Raw genomic sequence first — 18672 nt, 5'->3', positions numbered from 1 at the left:
TGGAAGGGGGAGAATCTGATTCCTAGAGTTACCACATTATTAGATTCAAATATGCAGTTTCTGGCAAAAAATAGTATGTATATAAGGCATAAGCCATGTCTTTGAAAGTATGGTCCATTCAAAGGAAAAAATAAGTGAACTTGAATAAATTATTCCTGAAAAAGACCCAGTGGCAGGTCTAATAGACAAAGACTAAAAGAAAGACATAGAGCAAGTCAAGAGAACAATTTGAAGAAAATGGAAATATCAATAAAGAGAAAACCTAAAACAAAATCAAAAAGAAATTCTGGAGCTGAAAAGTACAATAACTGAAATGAAAAATTCACTAGAGGGTTCATAGGCAGAGTTGAGCAGGCAGAAGAAAGAATCAGTAAACTTGAAGATGGAACAAAGGAAATTATCAAGACTGAAGAACTGAAAAAAAAAATAATTGAAGGAAAGCAAAAAAAGCCTAAGGGATCTGTGGGACACCATCAAGAAGACCAACATACCTGTGTGGGGGTCCCAGATTAGAAGAGAGAGAGAAAGGGACAGAGAGAATATTTGAAGAAATAATGGCTGAACACTTCCTAAATTTGATGAAACATCCAAGTAGCACAACAAACTCCAGATAAGATGAACTCAAAGAGAGCCACACCAAGACACACTATAATCAAACTTTCAAAAGCAAAGACAGAGAGAGTCTTGAAAGCAGAGAAAGAGAGAAGAAGCATTTCATCACATATGAGAGCCTCAATCAGATTCTCAGTAGATTTCTCATCAGAAACTTTAGAGGCCGGAAGACCATGGGATGATATATTGAAAGTGATAAAAGAAAAATCCTGTCAACCAAGAATCCAGTATCCAGCAAAACTGTCCTTCAAGAATGAGAGAGAAGACATTCCCAGATAAACAAAAGCTGAGAGAGTTTGTTGTCACTATACTTGCCCTGTAAGAAATGTTAAAGGGAGTCCTTCAGGGTGAAACGAAAGGATACCAGACAAACAGTAACGTGAAGCCACACAAAGAAATAAAGATCACAGTAATGTAAGTACATGGGCAATTATAAAAGCTAGCATTATTGGAACATTCGTTTGTAACTCTGCATTTTGTTTTCTACAAAATTTAAGAGGCTCATGCATTTTTAAAATTATTAGTTTATGGTTTTGGCTAAATAATGTAGAAAGATACAGTTTTGTGGCATCAACAACCGAAAAGAGTGGGGACAAGATGAGAAGGAGCGGTATTTTTGTATGTTATTGTAGTTAAGCTGGTGTATATCTCAATTAGAGTATATAACTTTAGCATATTAAATGTAATCGCCATGATAACTACAGAGAAAATGATACAAAACCTATACAAAAAGGAAATGAGAAAGGAATTTAAATTTTTCACTACAAAAAATTGATTAAACACAAAAGAAGGCAGTAATGTAGGAAATAAGGGACAAAAAAGTACAAGGCATATAGGAAAAAAATAGAAAAATGAAAAAAATAAAAATGACAGAAGGAAGCACCTCCTTATCAGCCAGTCTAAAAAAGGAAGGAAATCCTGACACGTGCTACAACCTGGATGAACCTAGAGGACATTATGCTAAGTGAAATCAGCCAGACACAAAAAGACCAATAGTGCATGATCCCACTTGTATGAGATATTTAAGAGTAGTCACAGTCAGAGACAGAAAGTGGGATGGGGCTTGCCAGGCCTCTGGGAAAGGAGGAGTTCGAAGCTATTGTTTCATGGGTACTGAGTTTCAGTTTTACAAAAAGAAAAGAATGCTGGAGACGGATGGTGGTTGCCAGCATTATGAATGTATTTAATACCATAGAACTGGACACCTAAAAATGGTTAAGATGGTAAATTTTGTATTACCATATAAATTTTTGTATATTTTACCACAATATGTAAAAAAATAAAAAAATTGTCATGAGAAGACTGTCTCCCATTCCTGTACCCCACGTGCCCAGACTTGCCCATGAATAAACTGCTATTATGAATTTTTTGGGGATGGGTACACTTCCAGATATTTTTATAAAAATATTTATTCAAGCAAATAGGAATATATTCTCTTTGACCCCCTTTTATTTTTTATTTATATTTTTATTTAAAAATATTAAGGGAGTACAAATGTTTTAGGTTACATGGATCATTTTTATAATGCTTGAGTCCTGGCTACAGGTGTGCCCATCACCCAAATAGTGTTCATAGTACCCATGAGTTGGTTTTTTCCCCACCCCTCCTCCCCCCTTACCCCTGGTTGATTTCCTCTGAGTTTTACTTTCCTCTGTGCATATGTGTGCTTATCGGTTAGTTCCAATTTAATAGGGGGTACCTGTGGTGTTTGGTTTTCCATTCTTGAGATATTTCACTTAGAAGAATGGTCTCCAGTTCCATCCAGATTGTTGCAAAAGGTATTAATTCATAATTGTAGCATACTATTATACAGTTCTGCACCTTGCCTTTGAGAATCTATCTTGAAGAGCTTAGAGAACTTCCCATGGATCCTTGGAGACTTTGAAATCCACATTTAGCTGTTAAGCGCTCCCTGACACCCTCCGCCACCATCACCCTCCTGCTGCTACCTCAAAACCAGCGTTTCCCCAGTGTGCCCTCCTGACTTCTCCATTCTTCCTAATTAGCTCCATGGTTCCCTCAGTATCCCAAACCCAAACTCTCAGAGTCACTCTTGCCTGCTCCCCTTCCTGCCCTCCCTGTCCATTGCTGAGTCTTGTCAGTTCCACCTGAAATGCCCTTCCCGTGGATCCAGGTTCTGCCCTGGCTGCCTTTCCTACCCTCTTACCTAAGACCCCTTCCCGGGCCAGCTCTGCTCCCGCCAGTCCAGCCTGTGCACGGTCCCCAGACTGATCTCTGGTGAGCAAAGTGGTGATGCTCTCACACCACACAGGCTTGGGCACTTTGCCCCGACTCTGCATCAGGGACAAGCCCCTCAGCCTGCCCCGTCCTTCCGAGCCTGTCTCGTCCTGCTCTCTTCCTACAGTGATCCTCAGTCCAGTGTGAAGGGAGGTTGGTCGCGCTGTGTCTCACCTTAGCACTATGCTTTTGGGTCAGTTACTGCACTCACTTGCTCCTGTCTTGGGGAATGGACTGTGAGCTCCCGGAGGCTAAGCCTGTGCCTTGTGCATCCTTTCATTGCCCCACAGAACATCGTCCACTCACCTGCTCCTTTTCTAGGCACACTTTTGGGATTTAGTTGACTGATTTGAATGGAGTCTGAGACAGATATTTTTTCTTCCTCTTAAACTGCCTTCTTGTTACCCTTCAAAGCCTACCTATTTCTGCTGTAGAGTCCTTTCCTTTTATTGTGCAGTGATTTTTATTATTATTTTACCTCTTAGTGCAAATTTCGGCTGGTTGGTCTTAATGAATGTGGCACAGCCCTGGCCCTCCTGGAGCTTCCTGCCCTAGTTCAAGTTCATTACTTTGACTCGCAGAGCAGTGGGAAGCAACAAGATGCGGTCCTTAGCAGGTTAGCTTCCTGTACTTCTTGCTAAGTGGATCATGATATTTGGAAGCTGGAGAAGGGAAAATGAGGTGTGATAGGAGTGAATTCCATTCTTGCTTTCTGTAGTTACTTGCTCGTTCAAGATTCACAAAACAATTTAACCAAATGAAGGTTTTGCACTTAGAATCCTTCTACACTCCGTGCGAGGTGGCAGGTCTGGAAAGACGTCCTCTTTTGTCTTTAGGGGCTTGTGGATCTGTAATAGCAGTTTGAAGTGACCCTGCGGGGCCTGGGCAGGGCTCATTCATCAGGCCAATTAGTTTTTGGTGGGAGAGGTTTCAGAAGCATGGAAAGTTCTGCATGAAAGACCTGGGTCTCCTGGAATTGACCACCCATGGAGAATTACTGAGACCCTGATTGCAAGCAAGCAAAGTGGTGATTTGGGGTGAGCTTCTGGCTTTTAGTGAATTGTCATTTGCATTAAAGCTCTTAAAGGCCGTCTCTTCCAATTTCCCACTAAATTTGTTCCTGAATGCCCAGATGAGAAAACACACTATAACCCTCATTTGAACTACTCCAGGACTGAGTGCTGGGGTCTGAGACGTGGAGGGGAGGAGGTGCAGTGTGGGCGTTAATATCAGCCCCTCTCTGCTACAGACTGGCTTAGAGGCCTTGATCCAGTTACTTTTAACCTCTTCTTGCCTAAGTTTTCTCACCAGTACAATGTGGAAGGGAAAAACCTAGTCATAGTTTTGAGGTGGAATTAAACAAGGTAATTCATGTAAAGCCCTGAGCTCAGTGCCTGGCACATGGCACATGTTAAATAAGTATTTCCTATTACTTATTATCACTGTCTTAAATGATTAATAAAGGTCTCCAGCAGCTTCTCTGAGACCCAGCAGCTAGACCACAGAGAGCAGTTTTGATTTCAGTTTGCCTTTGTGTGCCAGGCAGCTGTAGCACCCTCTCCCCTCCCGAGAGGTGCTGGGGGTATGGCTGAGAGTGTTTCAGACAGATTGCATCAGTGACTGGACTGAAAGGCCACAAAAGCACAGGCAGACTGGTGGGGCTAGAATCCCAGCCCTGCTCCCTGTGTAAGCTTCTGAAAGCTACCTAACCTCTCTGTGCCTCGGTTTACTTTTATGTTTTGTTTTTGTTGTTTTTTGTTTATTTGTTTGTTTTGGGGACAAGGGTCTTACTATGTTGCCCAGGCTGATCTCCAACTCCTGAGCTCAAGCAATCCTCCTGCCTCAGCCTCTCGAGCATCTGGGATTAGAGGCGCATGCCACCAGCCCAGTCTACACGCCTCAGTGTTCTCATCAGTGAAATGGGCTGCTGGAAGACTTAAATGAATTCGTATATGGAAATTTCTTTAAATAATGTCTACCATATTGTGAGTGCTCAGTAAATATTAATATTACTATCGTCATCAGATTTATCAGACCTTGCCACAGCCTGGGAATGGATTTTAGGTTGAGGGACTTAGTGTAAAACCTACCTCTGAGATTCTATTTGTCTCAGTTCCCCAGGATGGATGGGGTGAGGGGTGAGGGGTGGGGTGTAGGGGCTGGACTTCTGGGACAACGCTGATAACTTTTGAGGTGTTCCCAGCCCTGTTTATCTGCTAAATTAGGGTCTGCTGCAGAGGCCCTTTGCTCAGTCTAAATCTGAATAGAACTTTTATGTCACCAGTAGGGCTGGTGTCGAGCTGTGTGCTAGGAAGAGGTCTTCATCAGGCTTCCCAAGGTCTGCAGAAATGCACTTTGTCCTCACATTCTCAGGACCAGAGCCAAGAAATATCGTGAAAGAGGCAGAGAGAAGTGGCGGCCTGCCCTGAATAGTCCTCCAGCTACGGGCTGGGAGCAGTCCCCCTTTGCTCAATGACAGTTTACAAAAGGGAGTATGAGCAAAAAGAAAACCACTATAATATTTCCCAGTGCTCTCACTCGCAACACTCAATACTTCTGGTGACCAAAGTGTGGGCTTTTCTCCCTCACTGAGCAATTCCCCACTTCTCTGCAAACACTCACTGGGCTGTCTTATAATCAGATGAAGTTCTGTTACTCTCTGCCTGGAGTTGGCATTGGATCCCACAGGTTAAGGGCTCAGTTCCCCAGACTGCCCCACTTAGTACGACAGTTGGAAGTCCAGGCTGTCACCTGTGCTTCCGCCCATAAGTCAAGAGGCTCCCTCCTCGGGTTCAGCCGTTTGCTAGAACAACCCACGGAACTCAGGACAGCGCTCTACCATCTATTACTCATTTACTACAAAGGATACCACTCAGGAACAGCCAGACGGAAGAAATGCACAGGGTGAGGTTTGGGGAAGGGGCATGGAGCTTCCGTGCCCACTCTGGGCACACCTCCATGCATCCCCCAACCCGGAAGCTCTCCGAACCCCATGCTTTGGGTTACTACGGTGGCTTCATCGTGTGGGCTTGATCGATTATTAATCCAATCTTCAGCTCCTTTTCCCTCCCTGGAGGATGAAACATGGACCTGATATTTCCAAGCTTCTAATCATAGTTTGATCTTTCTGGTGACCAGTCCTGGCCCAGGAACCCACTGAGAGATACCTCATTAGAACAAAAGATCCTCCTATCAACCAGGAAATTCCAAGGGATTTAGCAGTTCTATGTGAGGACCTGGGGTCAAAGACCAAATATTTGAACAAAAGATGCTCTTTATCTTGCACTCCTGTCACATAGGCACTTAACAAGTGTTTTATGAACTGTGTGTCAGGAAATGGTGACAAAGACCAAATATGTATGTCCTGTTATACATAACAGTAGCACAGGGGGGAAATAATATTTGACCAATGAAAGAATCTGGGGTTCTAAATGCCCTCTCCTAAATGGCTAGAAGCAAATTCTCCCATGGTCTAGATCTCTTCCGCTAAGCCATGCATATCCTCGCGCCACTGTTGGCACTACCCACAACATCCTGAGTGCCCCACCCCAGCACTGCCTCTCTGGCCAAGGGTTTTAGCTGGTGAATAAGCTGCTCCCTCCACCAGGGCCAGGATGTATTTCAGAGGCTTCATTTCTGCTTGTCAGCTTTTGGTCTGTAGTTCTCAGCCAAGTGCACCATCTGTAAGCACTGTCTGGTACTATGATGATTTGGACCAGAGCTCAGTGTGGACCCTTGAAATGCACCAATTCCATACTGCTGTGATCCCCTCACCCTGGGGCGAGGCTTTGGAGAGGTGGGTGGTCTCTCCCCTGCTCCTATCTGGAAGGTGGGCTGTTCAAAGACAGCCTCATTCTCCTGGTGCAGACAAGCATGGGTTTTGCCACATCTAGTAGTGCGGCCCATCTCTCATGAGGCTCCCAAGAGGGAGAGAATGGTGCCCACTACACCACGGCCAGGAGCTTAAGTGACCCAGCCTGGTGGACATGTTTTAGTTAAGGTCTCATGATGTCTTAGCCAAAAATGATCCAGTCCTTTAGCTTCTAAGCCTCTATGAACCGTTAGATCTCATCGTGGCGACAGATAGGATGATCCCCACTGCTAACAGACCAATATTCCGGAGGGAGAGCCAAGGGAAGAAGAACTGTAGTACTTGGGACATCTGTGTTTCTTAACCTTCTTGCTTTTGTTTTTAAGGAGGCTTTTAAGACATGTGTTTCCCTTGTTTCCCTACCCACATGAAATTTTAATAGCGCAGATACACTGTATATCTGTTTATGTACTGTAGCCCTGGAAGAGCCACAAACCATTGTGATAAATAAGATTTTTGTTCCCTAAGAATCCATTTTCATCACATTGGGGGTGATACTATTTCTACTGAGAACGCATATTCCAGTCTGAGACTATTTTAGCCATCCAGCCCCAGCTATGACTAGGGGAGGTGAGTCGGGGTGAGCAGAGGTCTGTGCACATACATAAGAAGTGTGTCTGTCTAAGACCTGGGGCCACATGGAGTTGGCTTCCAGAGGTGTCAAATGCTAGGAAGACTGGGACATTCTCCTCTTCCTCCAGATTTCAATTTTTCACTTTTATAAATACTGGCTGACTATCTATCGACAAACATCTTGTTCTACATTCAAGATAATTTTCTTGTTTTGATTTTTTTCTTAAAAAATGAAGTTACTAGATTAAAGGAACCAGCATTTGATGGCATCTTGATAGGTACCTCCAGTTGGCTTCCAGGACAAGTATACCAGGAAGTCTTATCTCTCTGTATCTCTGCCATGTTGAATGGTATTTTTTTTAAAGAAATATTTGCTAATTTGAAAGGCAAGATGACAACTCATTTTTGCTTCATTTAGCTTTCTCATGTTTACCAGTGAGAGCGAAATTCTGTATTTCTTTATCTTGCTGAATGGTGAGATAAATCAATTTTGTCTCCATAGTCTACTGGCTGCCTCACCCCATTTGGTGACTAAATCTCCCTGCTCCCACAGACTTGCCATGCCTCCCTAATCCTTTAGGAAGTTTTATCTATGCTGGGACTTATTCCTGAACTATCTGTTCTGAATTATTGACATCTTGATAATAACACCTGCTTGGCTTTTTGAAATAGGTTTTGAACAAATGCTCTCTGAAGGTGAATGTGCTCTGAGAGTGGATTGATTTATGTGCCTACATTTTGGCAAACTCTCGGGTGCAGACACTTGGGCTGTCTTCACTGGCTGTAGCCAAGATAAGGCCGTGGTGAGCTCTTGGTGGAACTGCCCTCTTGGGAAGTTCCAAGGGTACAGAATGCCACACTGAGAATTCACTGAGGCTCGGACAATGCCTTCAACGTTGACTTTTGACCGTTAAGTTGGCTCAAATCCACCTTTTGGTTAGTGTCAGTCTAGTGGGAAAGATCCAACAGATGCTGAATTGAACTAAGAAAGAACAAGCAAGAGACATCATTTGTTCACTCTACAAGTGTTTACTGAGTACCTATTTTGGTGTTGAAATACAAAGATGTTTCAGACTAGGTCTTCGACCTTGCAGAACTTACCGTCCAGCTGGGATACAGGCAAGCAAATCAACGCCCGGGACACAAGGTTTTAATTCTATAATAGATGCACGTAAAGTTAGTAGGAGATTCACATTGAAGTTTGACCAACTCCACCTAGTGAGGTGAAGAAGGGTCTGGAAAAACAAACAAACGAACAAAAACCGAAAGAGGACTTGACATTTCAGCTCTATCTTAGAGACCCAGGTGGTGTTCACCAGGCAGACAAGTCGGGGAACACATCCTGGGTGGAGGGAACAGCGTGTACACAGACATGGAGCTGTGCAAGAACTTGCATTTTACTTGCATTTTATGCAAAAGAGGGGACAAAAGGGTGCAGAAGAGATAGTGAGGCTTGGATGCCATGCTGAGGTAGTTTCCCTATTTTTGGTCAAAGATGCCATTGAAGTTTATGGAGCATGATCAGATTTGCTTTTGGGGAAGTAAACTCAGAACTGCATGGAAGATAGTGTGGAAATAAAAGTAGGAAAGCCATTCTACTAATAGCATTATAATCATAACTAGGAACATTAATTCTTGGAAGCAATTTCCCACTGTAGTCATTGGAAATAATAAGGAAGATACAGCAGCCACAGATATTTAAGAGGTGAAATCAGTATGACCTGATGACTAAATTTACGTGTGGGTGATGAGGATGAGGGAAGAGATAGGGGTGAAGCTGCCACTTCTGTCACGTACAGCTGAGCAATGTGGCTGTGTTAAGTGGGAGGTACTAGTTGGAAATACTGACAAATGGTTAGGAGTTTTTGGTATTGGATGTACTAATAATCACCAGTTTCTCATGGTAATTTTGGTGTTTAAAGAATGTTGAACAATGTTCAGTAATGCCACCAGCTCCTCTTCATTGATTGAGGTCACACCAAGGACAAAAGCATAGAGATGTTTATTGCATTGGGTACAGCAAGCCAATTTCAGCTACTTTTTAACTTATATTTATATCTTCTCTTTCCAGGGGATGGCCAAGTGGATTTCGATGAATTCATGACAATTCTTGGCCCCAAACTGGTGTCTTCAGAAGGTCGTGATGGTTTTCTTGGAAACACAATAGATAGCATATTCTGGCAGGTGAGTAAGAAGATTTTTGAAGATTAAGTTTATCAGTAAAAATGTGTCTGTGACTAACTTTGACTGAATTCCTGAGCTTCTGTTTAGCACATGAAGATTCTTCTGGGCTGGGGTGACGTATGTTCCTTGGATTGGATGTCTAAGTTGAGGTCCGTACTAGGTCCTCTGAACAAAGGATCAAAACTATGCTCATTTAAGGTTTGGAGGAGTGAAGTATCTCCCTGTTTTTTTCCTTATAGCAAAAATTTTGCATCTTGGAGAAATGAGATTCCTGCACTTCTGATTTAAAAGTCTTTTTCCTGCGACACTTATAAAGGGCACATTAGTGTCCTCTGAGCCTGTTCTGTCTTGGACCCCATTTCTGGGAGATCTTTGCTGAGAGAATGGCATGGTTACCTCGTGTGTTTGGATGCTGTCAATACTGTTGCCCTTAATAGGACTGAATGGTTTTATCTAAGAAGGTATATTCAATGCTTCTCAATTAGCTCCTATTTCTGTCTCGTAAAATCTCTTAGGAGATTCCAAATGTCTACATTCTAATTATTAAAGTGCTACTAAATCATTTTTATATTAGTTCTCTACTCTTAAAATGTGACATTATTTCATGATTGTGGAATTCGGGAAACAGGTTATCAATCATTCTTTTAAAAATTTAAGTCAAATAAGTGTCAAATTAAATCGAATTTCCGGTTAGACGTGTAAAACACCATTCAAACACAGCATGGTTTCTTTAATTTCATGATATTTTTTTTCCTTTGCCAAAGATATTTCTCTAGCCTAGATAAGGATTGCAACTGGCATGTCTCTGCAGTCTTATGCTGGTACCCATCTTGCATATAACCAACACATACCTAGTAAGAACTTCTGTGCCCTGTAATCTGTCAGTCCTTATGGGTTTGACAAAAGGCATTTAGGATGCAGACCTGGCTATTGAAGAATTTGGCTGGGGGAACACAATTAAGAGAGAGAAAACAAAGAAGTGATTGATGAGTGTGATGGTCACTAGACTGTAGTCTCCTCGAAGCCCAGGACTTCCTCCTCAGCCCCAGCACGCTGTACATCACACATTCACAATACCGATTTTTTTCAATGAATAGAAGTTCAAGAAAAGAGAAAAATATAGTCTTAAAGGGTCTGATAAGGCTTTAGGGAATGGGACATTTGCTTTGAACCCTGAAATATGGGTGGGATTAAGTGCAAAGCAAGAAAAGAGGGCATTCCAGGCCTGCTGTGATGTGAGTTTGACAAGGAACGGGAGCAGTGGGCACAGGAAAGCTGTTGACCACAGTCAAGATGACAGTTTGATGGGAAAGACTTCAGGACCCTCTGGCAGGATGGATTTGGGGCCTGAGGAAAGAGAGAAGGTGAGGCTGACCCCAAAGTTCCTGACTTGCTGTCACTGGCAGGAATGAGATCATGCAGTAACAGAGATGTCTCTGCGGCGCTGGATACTAAATTGGAGGTGCTGAGTGTCTGGTGCGGGCCAGCCCACCAGGACAGGGAGGAAAGTCCAGGTGCAGCTGAAATCAGTTGGGGCTGGAGCAAGGGCAGAACCAGAAACCAGATTTGAGATTCCCCAGAGCTGATGGGTGAAATCACAGGCAAGGTTGAGCTCCCCAAGGGAAGCTGCATACATGCGAGTGAGCGGAGAGACAGGACACGGTCCTAGAGGACATTCAGGGGCAGGGGAGCTTAGGCCAGGGGCCCTGGAACGCCACACTGCTGTGCACACCAGGGGGGAATGCCGTCTCCTCGAACTGATGTTAGGATTGGAAGATCTCTGGGCCCTGCACCACGTGATGAGACTATTTCACTGCTCATGTGACCCTTCAGTTATGCCTTAACACTTGGAAGGACAGACATTTAGAGTCCCCTGGCTGGGATAAGGAATGAGCCCAGAATTAGGAAGATGGAGAAACTGTGATTCCCGTCTGGCCAACTTTCAGCCCGCAGAGGTCCAGTCTGGATCTGCCTGCTGCTTCCCTCCCTGGCGCCCTCCTTCTGTGTTGTCCCTCTGTGGCCCTGCGTGCTTTCCACCTTTGGCTTCTGCCTGCAGGGCCCACTCTAGCCTAGAAGGCTCCAAGGCCCTCCAAGCCTGAGGTTCTTGCCGGCGCTCCTCTTGGAGGGGAAGGAGCTGCAGGTACTTAATCTGCACCCAAAGGTCTCCTGTCTTCCAGCTTCATCACAGCGAAGCATCTACACTGCCAGGAAATATTTCTGACAATACATAGAGTGCTCCTGGCAGAATTCAGACATGCTGTTCTTCTCACTAAGTCTCTGTGTTTTGGTCTTACCAAAGACACTCCTCCTCACCCAGGGTGAAAAAATGGGATGGGGAGAGAGAGTAACGGGGGAAAATTCCATCCTGAGACCTGAAACGAATGCTGGAAAGCACAGACCGGTGGCCGTGGCTTCTCTGTCCCGCTTGTGCCCCACCCCAGCTCAGGGTTTTATGAGTAGCAAGTGAGAACAGAAACACCTATCAATTCTCAGTAATCAGCCTCCCCAGCTCCCTCCCTCCCCGCCCACGACTGCCTGCCCATGCAGACACAGCATGAAAAATAGCACTTAACACATCAGAGCATGCGGTCCTTGCTGGAAGAAAAGTTCAGATTCCCAGTGCTTAAGTGGTTTTTTAGGTTTAAAAGAAATCTCTGTGTGTGTGCACGCGTGTATATGGATATGTATGTGTGTGTGTACACACATGTATGTACATGTGTGTCTGTTTCCTTTGCCACGGTAGTTGAAAATAGTGTACAGAAGTGGAGCAGAAAAGTCACTTTCTGCTGCTGGATATCTGGGCAGGGAATATTGACATCAGGAGGTACTGATATTCTAGAAGGGAGAAGGCCATCCTGGTGAAGACACTTTGGTAAGGTTTCCCACCGGAGATAAAGCCAGTTTCCCATGGAAACAGACATAAGGGTACATCTGGGATGGTCTATATTCATGACCTGTGGCTGTATAATACATCACTGTGAAGTATAAGAACAGAAACAATAGCAAACCTTTACTGTCTCACATAGTTTCTGTGGGTAAGGAATTTGAAAGCAGCTGAGCTGGGTGGTTCTGGCTCAGGGTCCTTCGTGTCAAGATGCTGGCTGGGGCTGTGACTATCTGGAAGCTTGCCTGGGCTGGAGGATGTGCTTCCAGGTGACTTACCTGGCTGGCAAGGTGATGCTGGCTATTGGCAGGGACTCTCAGGGCCTCACCCATGGAGCTCGCCATAGCGCTGCTTGAGTGTCCTCATGACATGGTGGCTGGCTTCCCTCAAAGCAAATGGTCCAGGAGAGCACAAGGTAGAAGCTACAATGTCTTTTATGACCTAGCTGTGGAAGTCAATCTCCATCATTTGTGCTGTACCCTTTTGTTACACAGGTCATCCCTGTTCAGTGTGGGAGAGGGCAACCTCTGGTGAATAAGAGGCAGGGGCCACTGGGGCCATTTGGAGGCTGGCTATGCTGCCAAGGGTAAAGAGTCTGTCACTGCGCTTCCACTGCTGACCCTGCATTACTGTCCCAGCCTTTCATTTCCCCCGTCTTTAGTTTCTTCCTACCTTAGAGGAAGCCTGTGGCCAAGGCTATTTTCTGTTTTACTGAGAGGCCATCTTACCAGGCACTAGACTCATCTTCCTAATTAAATCTGTTTTCCAGTGCTCTCTCCTTGCTGGCTTTCTAGCCTGTACAGCCAAAGGTAAAATAAAATCAAATGGAATTCTGCAAAAACAGCAATTTTTCAGTTAGTGCTAGTCCCAAAGGTTGAGCCCCTGGCTCTTTGCAGGAAATTGGAATCAGTGAAGGTGGAATGTAGTTGGCTACTGATGCGGCTTCCTTCCCAGGGAGGAGAAGGAAGAGTCGGAGGGTCATGCCCTGGAGTCTCTGGTCCTCCCAGGGTACTCAGCCCTGTGGGTGTGCAGCTCACATAGTTCTTGGCAGCCAGTTCCGAACTTCTCTCTTATGTAGGAAATAATAACTTGTGAAACTTTCACTGTGGTCTTACCCTTCCTGTATCAAGTTTCTGTGTGTTTGCTGTGACTGCAGTGATATATCTGGGGAAGAGACGTGAACTTGTGTGTGAAGTCAGCCTTAGGACTTTGGTGTAAGGTCATGGTGGAGAAGAGGGAAGGAAGGGACTGAAGGGGGCTGGGACTCAGGACTGGGGGTGGCTTTTCTGCTCAGTGTTGCAGATTGACTGCAACTGCTGAGAAGGCCAGTCCTCATGTGCACGTCGTTCCGCCATTCATTCACACGGCTCACCACAAGCCTACTTGTATCCCAGAACGAGGGGCTTACAGTAGAGTAGATGCGCGCAGTGGCAGAGGAGAGAGCCCTGCTGCTGTATCACAATGTTTTCTTGAGCTCACCACGGTAGCCTTTCCCATTTTCTCCTCCTTGGCCTCAAGAACTGTGCAACCGTGTTCTGTGGGGAGTTGCAGACAGCAAACAGTGGCAAGGATGATGACGAGGATCGTGGGAGATTAAACAGCTCTGCCAGTTCCAGGGGCCAGCCAACACTTCTGTTAAACTCTTTTCCTCTGAAGAAAGACAGCAAACGAGTCCCACATTTGGCTGCGAGAGCCGAGCCTTTTGTGTGTCTTCCCGTTGGGACTGTGCAGTTCACGTAAAACACCTCGGCCAGAGGGACGCTGAAAACATCTAATGGGTGCTGTGGAGCTGGCATCCTCTGCTTACATTTTTATCTTATTCACAATCAAACCTGATTCATCAAGGCTTCACTAGAGTTTCTCTTTAAGAAACGAAACACATTCCTATTTTGTAAGCAAATGGATCTGCTCATCAGATGGCACTGGTTGTTTTGGAATGAGGCCAGGGCTAAAGGTCAGTAAACAAGAATCCCGTAATGGCTCCCTGGTCTTTGTGTGTGTTCAGGACATTTAGGCAATTCTCCCGAGCACACACAAAGACCAGGGAGCCAGTATGCAAGCCGGTCATTGTAATAGCCAGTTTATCTCACAGCTGTGTGCAATGTACAAGAGTCTAAATTATCCTAGCATAAAAGTGCACAGGGCACCCACCCCCAGATTTGGCAGAGATCAAGGCCTGGTTGCGCACTGACTTGCTGTGTGCCTCTCTGATTATTCAACCCCAGGTGAGCTACTGTCCGCTCTTCCCTGGTGTGGTGGGAGAATACACAGCAAGTGCACGGAAACACCTGCAGCTGCTCTCAGGAGTCCATCCCCAGTTCTTGCTCTGGTCTCATGTTTCTGCTTTGGTCCTGGACGCACAATGTCTGTCAATGCTCCGATCCAAAAGCCAGTCCTCCCCAGCCCAGGGCCCAGGCTTCTGCCTGGGACATTTGATATGCTGGCTCCAAGGTCCTGGCTGAGATGGGCAGGGAAGTTGGCTTAACATTCTTAAGACTCATGGGCAGTTGAGAGCACTTAATGTTCCATGTTCATGATATGTGAAATAAACAATGCTACACAAAGCCGTGGGTGTAGTATGATCCCAAATGTGTCATGCATAAAGGAGCTGGAAGGAAATATATCAAAATGTTGACAGTGACTTTTTATGTGTGGTAGGATGACAGGTGATCATATCTTTCTGTATTTCCCGAAATCTCCATAGTGGGCGTGTGTTACTTTTATAATCAGAAAGAAAAATTAAAGGAAAGAAAATGCAGTCTCCAGCTAGCCAAGTATATATTAATGTCTACAGTTTCTTCATCTGTAAAACTAGAGATTACCTGTCCCATGAGGTTGACTGTTGATCAAACTTGCAGGGAAAAGCAAATGCAGTGGAATAAATCATCTTCATTCACATGGAGCATTTGTTGCATGGGGCCAGGACGTAGAAACACCAGGACATTCACTTTTTATTTTAAGGGTAACTTACGTTCAAGTGGGCAGATCTCTCCAGACATCAAATCTGGCCCCAGCAGGATTGTCCTCCTCGCCAGTACCTTGTCAACGTGCCACTCTATCAGAGCGTGGATCCAAAGCTGCCATTCTTTGGTTCTTAGTCATCTAATGGAAGCTAAATAGCTTTCAGCGGCTATGCCCATCATGAGGCCTGTTAGACTGACAGCAAATGCTTGAATCCCAAAAGTGATTTTACCGAGTGTGAACTATGGAGTAGGGAAGGCATCCCTGTCAACAGTGGTTCTCGAAGTGTGGCTGCTGGACCATAGCATCAGTATCACCTGAGACCTGTTAGGAATGCAGATTCCCAGGGCCCCGCCCCAGGCCTACTGAATCAGAAACTCCAGGCGTAGAGCCCAGCAATCTGTGTTTCAATAAGCCCTCTAGGTACCTCTGATGCTCACTCACGTTTGAGAACCACTGAGTTACAGGATTTTAATGACCCAGACATTTGAGGCAGGACATTGAGTCAGGTTTACTGGTCTGGTTCTGACTGTGGCTTCCTTCCAGGTTTGGTAATTGGGTTTTTCTTTTATTTATCCATATGTGTAATGGAACTTTAGTCTATATAACACTATCATTTTAAACTGTTTTTAAAAGGTGGAGAAATTACATGTCCAAATGTAAATAATTTCTGTGTAGGAAATGACTTTCTAATTATTAAAGCGATGGAAGAATAAAAAATAAAACTATTAACTTAAACTGTTAAATAAAAGATTATTTTAAAAACTAACAAACAGGTAAAGATACGGCAACCGATAGAGTAAAGCATATGTAAAGAGCATTTCTAAAGCAATATGGAAACCTCTTAACATGACAATGGAGGAATGGGATAGGAACAGCAGACAACTGACAGATACTTCCAATAAACATTAAAACAATTCCACCTCACCAGAGACCTAAGAAATGTTAATTAAAATAGTAATTGGAAAACAGTTGTCACCTATCAGATTGGAAAATAATAAATCATATGATAATACATAGTAGTGTCAAGAGTGACATAAAATGGGCAAACTCATACACTACTGGTAGAAACATAAATTGTACAACTTTTTTGAAAGCAATATGGTGATACTGCTACAACATTTTAAATGTTTAAATCCTATAATTAAAAAGATTCCTATGTCTGCTAATCTATCATATGAAATCAGAGGTGGAAAAATGTGGTTATAAAGATAAAATATTGTATAATTATTACAAATAATATTTTCACTTTATTGTCAATGGGAAAGCCAAGCTAGAGATTGAATTTTCAGTATAATTACATTACTGTTCTACATCTATTATATATCCATTTATCTTCATTTGTATTCATCTATTATATATCCATTTATGTTCATAGAAAAAACTGGAGAAAATCTAATAATTCTGCCAATACTTATTGTCTAGAATAAAGGCAAATGCAATTTTTTCTTTACCCTTATTTGTATTTTGTGAAATTTCTACAATTAGGCTGTATGGTCTATTCTGTTACTATTCAATAAAGTTAACAAAATCTCAAATTAGCAAAATCACATTATCAAACGATTGTTTTCAGTGATTGGTGTTTGAAGAGTTTCTAATGCACGTGCCCGTTGTTATGGTCAATGGAGCACAAAGTTGATATGATAGTATAAAAGCATAAAATCAAAATTCTTTGCAGCCCCCAACTGCCAGGAGGAAAGGAACTCATGGGAGGCCACTGAGTGGCAGCTGCAACCCAAAGCTGTGTGTGGTCCCCTGCTGTGGAGGCCACAGGAGGCCCAAGGCAGGATTGCACAGACGTGGCTCCAAATGTCAGTCATCTTATGTACAACGTCTGAATTGATTTTATAATCAGGAAAAAACGAATTAAAAGTAATTTTTAAAATCCCCTCAAATTAAATTCGTGGCTGAGGTGAGCTGACCAGTGATCTCAGGTGGGAGGAGGAGAAAATCACTGGCCACGTTATCAGGAAGGTCCTGGCACCAGTGGTTTAATTCTTGTATCCGATAGAATCTTCCCGAGTTTTATTTAAACTTATTTTCTTTTAGTCAATCTACTTATCCTCAAGTATTTAACACATAGGGTATAACGTGAACACTGTAGACGCTCAGTGTAGAATTTTCATCGAAAGTTATCTAAATGAAGAGGACAGCAGAAAAAGGAACAGTGATTAGGAATGATTGCATCAAGGGTAGAATCTTGCGCCTGAACTTGTTACAGTTCTGCGGGAGCAAGGCGGGAGCTGTAGTTGGTGAGGACCTCCTGGGGTCAGGCAAATAAGTCCCCTCCAACCCTGGACGAGAAGCAACCAAAGGTAGGCTGCTGAAGGGCAGACGGGGCCTCCTGTGCTTCGGGGATGGTGTCCTAGAGACATCTTCTGACCACGTCTCTGTGCTCTTCAGGCCACAAGACAGAGTTCTGAGGTTCACGGACACGGCCAGGCAGATGTGGGTGGGGAGTGGGGAGATGGGGCGGAAGGAAGGAGGCCACCACAGCAGCCTTCCCTCTGCTTAGCGGGTCTTCCTCACCAAGCTCCTGGTCCTGTCTCAGCCAGGCACTGGGCTGCAGGCGCCGTGCTGTCTTGTCCAGGGACCACTCTCTATTTTTCCTATTTTTGTTATTGCGAATAGGAGTTTAATTTTTCATTGTATATTTCTAACCCCTTTCTGCCAGTATAGTGGAAAGTGATTCTGGAATTTGGGCTCTTATCTGGCTACCTTACTGAATTCTTTCATTAGCAAGAGTCTCGTCAGTTTGGGCTGCTATAACAAAACATTAATCCTATAGACCAGGTAGCTTATTCACAACAGAAACTTACTTCTTACAGTTCTGGAAGCATGAAGCATGGTGAGGTTCTGGTGAGGACACTCTTCCAGGTTGCAGACTGCCCTCCGATTTCCTTGTGTCCTTGTGGAAAGGGCGAGGGTGCTCGCTGGGGTCCCTTTTATAGGGGCACTAATCATGATGGTGTCACTCTCACGACCTTACCTCCCAAAGGCCCCACCTCCCAATACCGTCACATTACAGGGTTAGGGTTTCAGTATATGAATTTGGGGGGACACAAACAGCCATCATGGATTTTTCAGTTGATTTTATTAGGTTCCTTATGTCTGCCATGGCTTTGTCTACAAATCGTAGTGATTTTGTTCCTCCTTTCCGGCAGTATATGTCTTAGTTCCATTTGTATGGACTGAAACCTATTTATTACTAATAAACTATAAAGGGTGATATTTGATATCAGGAAATTAACCTCTTACCAATAGTTTATTAAAATTATCAATATGTGATAGCTGTTATCAAATGTCTTTTGAATCTCTAATGATAGGATCATGTGATTGTTCTTGTTGT

The 18672-nt window shown here is 44.0% G+C and overlaps 1 protein-coding gene across 3 annotated transcripts in view; it reads left to right on the top strand.

Moving 5' to 3' along the window:
* Window positions 1-18672, top strand: part of CALN1 (calneuron 1) — a 476732-nt gene that overhangs the window by 293993 nt on the left and 164067 nt on the right. For all 3 annotated transcript variants that reach the window (XM_012640272.1, XM_012640270.1, XM_012640271.1), the window contains exon 4: window positions 9366-9478. In XM_012640272.1, the coding sequence (XP_012495726.1) occupies window positions 9366-9478 (113 nt within the window). The remainder of the gene's footprint in view (window positions 1-9365; window positions 9479-18672) is intronic.

Source organism: Propithecus coquereli, unplaced genomic scaffold (assembly GCF_000956105.1).
Source record: "Propithecus coquereli isolate 6110/MARCELLA unplaced genomic scaffold, Pcoq_1.0 Scaffold150, whole genome shotgun sequence".
In the NCBI taxonomy this organism is placed as follows: Eukaryota; Metazoa; Chordata; class Mammalia; order Primates; family Indriidae; genus Propithecus; species Propithecus coquereli.
The sequence above is the reverse complement of the archived record's forward strand: the minus strand, read 5'-3'. Positions and strand labels throughout refer to the sequence as shown.